Consider the following 6,669-nt stretch of genomic DNA (forward strand, 5'->3'; position numbering starts at 1 on the left):
CCCCTGGCCGCACGAACCGGGACCAATGCTCACATTAGTCCCGGTTCGTGACTGAACGGGACTAATGTGAATATTGCCCTGTGACCAAAGCCCAGTTTTCTACTAGTGCATCATTGAGTCCGGTCTACCACCGTCCTATCCAGCGATGAATCTCATCACCGGGTTCAAAGTCAGCGAGTGATCGACCTTGCTATTTATGATCCGTTTGCATGCGCGTGGGTGTATTGTTTGGTGTTCTGCCATTCGCTGCCCCGTTTTAGTATCTGCACTGCAGAGTTGAGAGTTCAGAATAACATTTGTGAGGAACGTGTGTATTGCTTTTTTAAGATTTGTAATTTCGGTGTGTGTTTTGTATAAGAAGTTACTGTGAATCAAGTAATTTAATCAAGTCCATTTGGGTCAATGGAATCACTGAAGCCGTTCGTGTAGATGATGATTGGGTATGACGATGGCAATAGTTTTGCCATGCATTGCGTAGTTGCCTGAGACCATCATTACTTTCAGTCGATTTTCAGATCGGTGGGGTAGAATTCAGGGAAGTGTGCAAATGGATTTGTGATGGACAACTCACGGCATTCACGTCAAATACCAAATGGTAGCTACTGGTCCAGGCTTGAGAGCGGATTAATTTGGAAGCGGCACTGTGGGTGGGTACGATCGAGAGCTATGGCCTGGTCCAGCACAAGTACACAGGCGTTGTCGGGCGCGGACGAAACCCTAGCCACCGGGGGTTCTTCTTCCTTCCCTCCCTCCCTCCGCCGCCGCCGAAGGATGCCGCTAGCCTATAGCCCGAGGGCCGGCGGTGGTGGCGGGGGCCTCCCTCTCTCCTGCGCCATGGGGGATGGTGCGGAGCCCCATGGCATGAGGAGGTGCGGCCGATCTGGCCTTGGCGACGCGGCAGACGTCCCTGCCTTGACCGGCGGTGGCGCGTCGGCCGGCTCAGCCTTGGGCGGCGATGGTTGTAGGAGCGGCGACGAACCTTGCAGCGTTGGCTACGATCGGCAGCGGCGACAGGACATCTGACCTCAGATCAGCGGCGGCGGCTTGGAGGGCCTAGTGGACGGATTGGCGCCATGAGTGGTCTGGCCTCCAGACAGATTTGATCTGGCCGGTGCGGCCTGCTCGCTGCGCGGCGGCTCAGATCGGTGGCGACCCGTGCATACAATGCTTGGTGAAAACCTCTTTCTCGGCTTGTTCCCAAGACCGGCGATGGCATCACTCTTTTGTGTCGTTGCCTTCTTGAAGGCATCGCCGTGGAGAAGCTGCAGACCTCTATCCGCTACCTTCGGGGAAACCCTAGATCAGTAGATCGAATGACGATGGCTCGGGAGACCAGTGGACGTCTTCTTTGGTGGAGCGGTGCTTCATCTTACTCATTGATGGCGGCAGATCTTGGTGGCGTGGCGCAGTGGAGACTTGGCGTCCGATGCGCGGAGATGGACTCGCGCAGGAGGATGACGTTGTCTGGCGTCATGGTGGCATCGATGGCAGAGAGGCTTGGCAAAGTCAGTGCGTTAGTTTCTGTTCTGAAAATGGATTGGTGAAAGACGGCGGCAATGACACATGAGAGTGCGTCAGACCGGTTTGTACCCCAAACCCAATATGTGCCTTGGTTGGGGTCTCCGACTTTAGATGTTAGGTTTTGGTGCGAGTTTTGTTTGCTATTAGACTCAGACTATCGGCACCCCTTTATTAAGTGGATATGAGTAGCGGCAGTTGTTGTTAAGATGGTGGCTTCAGACTATCTGTTGTACTACTTTGTAAGGTCTTTGTGAATAATTAATAAAATGACTGCATCGCTCAGATGCAGATGCCGGGGGTAATCGTCCATTGAATCTCAACATAAGACTTGATCGGTGTTGAATGGAATGGTGGGGTGGATGGGGTATCTATAGGCTAGACCCAAAAATCTGACATCTACAAACTTTTACTTACAACACTGAGCACAAAGTGATTAGCTCGGAGCCACCAAATGGAATGAAAGTTGTCAAGTATGCATACGCTTAGATTTGAAGGAATTGTGCCTAGAAACTCTGAATGGAAGAGGAAACATGGTGCGCGCTAATAGTTGGGTTCGGAGGGGCTGGCCTGCATGGTTTGAAAGGTTCCAGACAGCTCAATACGCTACTGCTACTACTTGAAAGGTTCCAAATGGAATACACGTAGAGGATCCGAATGTCACAAAGAACAATGACTATCTCCCTAGAGTGGAGTCAGAGGCTCCGAATGGGAATTGGTTGGAGGGTCTAAACAAGTGAAAACAAAGAGATATAGGCTAGGATGTAAGGAAGAAGTGGTTAGGATAATTTCGGAACGAAAACATTTTCGAATTTGGTGGCATGATACATTAAGAGATTTTTGACATCAGCCTGAATCTGAGTCTGTCTAGTAAGGCATAGGCTATTACTAATATAAGATGGTTTAGCATAATCCTTTAAGTGTATAATTTTTAATATTTACTTGGTGTTTATGTATAATTTTAGTTCAGAACATGTATATATGCATATAGTATATGTCCATTTCTGACATATGTCCATTCTGTTATCATAAAATATGACTTAATCCAACATAATCCGATATCTGAATTTACATCCATACCACATCTGTCTCGCTTCCGAATCTGAAAAAAATGGAATAGGGTATAGTAGGAGCATTATCCATCCGATTCCAATCCAGTTTCACTCCTACTAGAAATTATGATACTTCTGACCATTTCGAAGTCTAATCTTCAAGAACTTTGCAAAAAAAAATACTTTAACTCACATATCATAATCCTCTTTTGATAGTGTTGGTACATCTATGGATTCGAAGTGATATTGATCACTACAAACTATGAAATGATATCTTTTGGGACATAAGCTAATAAACACTTAGAGAAAAAATTAGTACCCTTAATGAAGTTATCATATACCACCAAAACCCAATAGGGGTCAATCGGTGCACTTTCAGTTCTCCTTGATGTGTTCACGACTCCACGTGGTCTTGCCACCCTACGACTCCCATGACGAGATCGATGGGGATAATCTCGTTGAGTCAGCCAATTAATCAAGATGGCGTGGCCATGGCCTAACGGAGCGGAGGCTCCAAGAGGCGATAGAGGCTTCCACCGCCAAGCCTCACGCTTCGGCTGAACATGAGTACATGCTCAAGGACGCGACATAGCCTTACACCCTTGAGGTTGCCGCCTGAGCCGAGCGGGAGGGGCGGAGGAGGGTTGCCCAGGCGGCCGCCACCACACCAATAGAGACATCTTCCTCTCCTACGGCACACGAGCCATTCTATGTCGTCCCATTACGTCCTTCCTAGATATTTGCTGTCTCGGAACCTTTTTTTTTTTCTCTGTCACGTTTGGAACCATCCATGCATGATTATATGGCATTTGGACTTTAATTTGACATTTTGAAATGTATGTATTGCAAATTTTATTGTGTGACGCTCAACACCTAAAAGTTTGCGACATATTAATGCCCGGCTGGCGCACCACACACGCAGAAAGGAAAGACGGGAGAGTCAGTTACGCTCTGACTTATGTAGGCTCCCTAACAAAGGCCACGTACTTGCACTGCATGTATGCATGCATGCTGCATGCATATCCATGTACGGCGTGGAACCTACGAACGATGCGATCTGCCACCAGCCAATGCAAAAGTCGATCACCAACCCATCGAGTAATGACGACGACGTGGATCAAATCGATGAACGATGCGTGGAGTGGACTCTGGAATCAACCGAGTTTTAATTCGCATCCGAAATTTCGGCGCGCCAAACGCAAATTAGGCTGTCCCGCTTCACTCCTCTGGCCACCCTTCTTCCCTTGCAGCCAGATCAGATGCTGCTGTATCGTATCGATCAATGCAGATGCCTATATAAGCCATGCCTCGCCTGTTCCATTCATCCATCCATCCATCGAGCCGCTAGCTACTTACTTCACACAGGCAAGTAGTGGAGTTCGATTCAGAGGTTCAGGCATGGCGGCTCCGACGAGAGCACTGGTCCTCGCCGTCCTTCTGGCCATCGCCGTCGCCAACACCGACGCGGCGTCGGTCGTGGTCGGCCTGGCCAGGTGCGCCGACTGCACCAGGAAGAACATGAAGGCCGAGGAAGCTTTCAAAGGTAAGCTAGCTATCAATGTACACATACATATTGAAATTAGCTCACTGTTGTTCTGCCATGAATGCACATCAGGTCTTCAGGTGGCGATCAAGTGCAAGAACGTCCACGGCGACTACGAGAGCAAGGCAGTCGGTGCCCTCGACGGCACCGGCGCCTTCAGCGTGCCCCTCGCCGCTGACCTCCATGGCGCCAATTGCGTCGCGCAGCTCCACAGCGCCACCTCCAACGCGCCGTGCCCCGGCCAGGAGCCATCCAAGATCGTCCCGGTGTCCGAGGGCACCAACTACGGAATTGTTGCAGGCGAAAACACCGCCACGCCGTCCGCAGCGTCACCGGAGTGCGCGTCCATGACCCTGTGCGGGCCGATCAAGAAGCACATCATCGAGCACTTCCACCACAAAAAGCCCGTGCCACCAAAGCCGGAGCCCAAGCCCCAGCCCCACCCTGACTATGGCCCTGTGCCCAAGCCGCAGCCCCACCCCGACTACCACCCCGTCCCTCTCACCCCCACCTACGGCGGTGGCGGTGGATACCACGGACACCACTGACTCCGATCTGCCACCCTCCCGCCCAGCACTGAAATCGCCTGGTTTTCGTGTTGTCGGTGAGTGAGTGACCGCTATCTATGATTATCGCATCGCATGAATGGCTGGTTTGGTTTTCTTCAATATCTGGTTCAGTGTGTGTCACTCAAGTGTACGGGTGATAGGTATTTCTGTACTGGTGTTTGAAATATCAGTGTGATTTTGTAACCAAAGTTATTATAAATCAAGTAATATAATCAAGTACAAAGTGATTCATTTTTTTCTTTCCATAAAGAGCGAGTTTCGACCACGACAATATTCGGTACACTACAAGCTCTTCTATGATACCAGTTGTTTCATCGCCGAATCGATCGGTACTTTTAACATCCATGTTATGAAGACCAAGATCCCTCTATTGCAGCATGCTCGTCAACAAGTTTTGTATGAACATTATCGGCATAGCTTTGAGGGCACATCATAGACCTTGTTATTTTCCCCAACATTCTTAGTGGACATTTTACCATCTCAATCAGCTTCATGGGACCTTCTTAGCTTCATGACCTTCGCCCTCCAGTGCTGGTTATGATTGTTCATCTTGATCATCAGGATCATTTTCTTGGACTCGTCTTGTTCTTGATCATCATGTTATGTATCAAAGTAGTGGTAGTTCTGGTTGTATCCATGGTAGTGATATCCTCTATCATGCCTCCTACGTCTTATGCCTTGATGGGGAACACGTTTGAACCTTTTATACGCCGGCACACCATCCACCAAGCTGTAATGGAGTTGTTTCCCTCATAATTTAGATTTTGACATGGCAAAAGGGAATGATCGTGACAAGATCTAACTATTGACTCAAAAAATGCTAGACACACGGACTAAACCAATGGAACTTTACGAAAGCTGACTTGTCCAGTTTTAATTGGGCTAAATAACCTACTCCTAATTAACCGCCCCCTTCCCCTCTGAATTTAACTGGTGGGCTGGGCACCCAGCCTGTAAACCCTCTGTAAATTGCCAATTGTTGTAGCAAAGCTCTTATTGACTTGGTTTGGTTCGGATTCAGGTTCCAAACTGAATTTGGGGCAAAAATCATATTGTGAAGGAAGTTGTATTCCTTACATACAACCTATGCAACATTATTTTATAAAGGCTAAGTTACTTTTATGGTGAATTTAGAGGATCTCTTGCCCTTTCCCCAGACTTTAGCTCCTCAAATTTGAGGGTCAAACCTTCTATGATACTTTCCCTCAAAAAAGAAAAAACCTTCTATGATACCAATTGTTTCATCGTCAAATCGGTACTTTAACATCCATCTTATGAAGGCCAAAATCCCTCTATTGTAGCATGCTCATCAACAAGTTTTGTATGAACATTATCGGCGTAGCTTTGAGGGCACATCATAGAGCTCATTATTTTTCCCAATATTCTTAGTGGAAATTTTACCATCTCGGTCATCTTCATGGAACCTTCTTAGCTTGATGACCTTGGATGAAGGCGACGCTTTTTTTTCAGTTTGTCTTCCGGGCTCCGATCCTACTTGAGTTCGTCCGTCTATATGTAGTCGACAGAGCTTCGGCGTAGATTCATGTCATCTCCTTGGGGCCATAAGGTTGGGGTCTCTTGTCGTGTGGTGAAATTTTTTGCCGGTTGCTTTAGATATATGCAAGGGTTTAACGGCGACGACTGCGGCTTTAGGACGCTGGTCCTTAGGGGCATGTGCACGAAAACTTCCCGGCTGGCATCGACAAGGTCAAGCCGGCTCCTATAGGAGAGTGCGTCAGCGACTCGTTCTGGCGACAGTAGTGGTTTATCGGTGGTCTCAGTGTAAACTTTATTATGTTTGAGATGCTTTATATGAACTTTTACTTTTTTTTTGAAAAAAAGTGTATGAATTAAGCACGACTTTGTTTATATTGACTTTGTTCACCCTGCTCCTTCCTGCCCTCCTCGCCCGGCCGTGTCTCCGAATTCCCCGTGTGGATTCGGCGATGCCGTGGGGAGATCCCGAGCGCGGCTGTACGGACCGTGA

The 6,669-nt window shown here is 48.2% G+C and overlaps 1 protein-coding gene across 1 annotated transcript; it reads left to right on the forward strand.

The window, feature by feature from the left end:
• Positions 1-3,892: 3,892 nt before the first annotated feature.
• On the forward strand, positions 3,893-4,931 carry LOC109745019 (proline-rich protein 4). The gene is made up of 2 exons (XM_020304159.3): positions 3,893-4,113; positions 4,186-4,931. Exons 1-2 carry the CDS (start codon positions 3,969-3,971, stop codon positions 4,659-4,661), a joined length of 621 nt encoding a protein of 206 aa, XP_020159748.1. The 5' UTR covers positions 3,893-3,968; the 3' UTR covers positions 4,662-4,931.
• Positions 4,932-6,669: the final 1,738 nt, after the last annotated feature.

Source organism: Aegilops tauschii, chromosome 2 (assembly GCF_002575655.3).
Source record: "Aegilops tauschii subsp. strangulata cultivar AL8/78 chromosome 2, Aet v6.0, whole genome shotgun sequence".
NCBI classification, from domain to species: Eukaryota; Viridiplantae; Streptophyta; class Magnoliopsida; order Poales; family Poaceae; genus Aegilops; species Aegilops tauschii.

Excerpts from the sequence above, each read along its gene's own strand:
- LOC109745019 (XM_020304159.3), top strand. The coding sequence starts at position 3,969 with ATGGCGGCTCCGACGAGAGCACTGGTCCTCGCCGTCCTTCTGGCCATC. Across the intron at positions 4,114-4,185 it reads GGCCGAGGAAGCTTTCAAAG|GTCTTCAGGTGGCGATCAAG; the intron begins GTAAGCTAGCTA and ends AATGCACATCAG.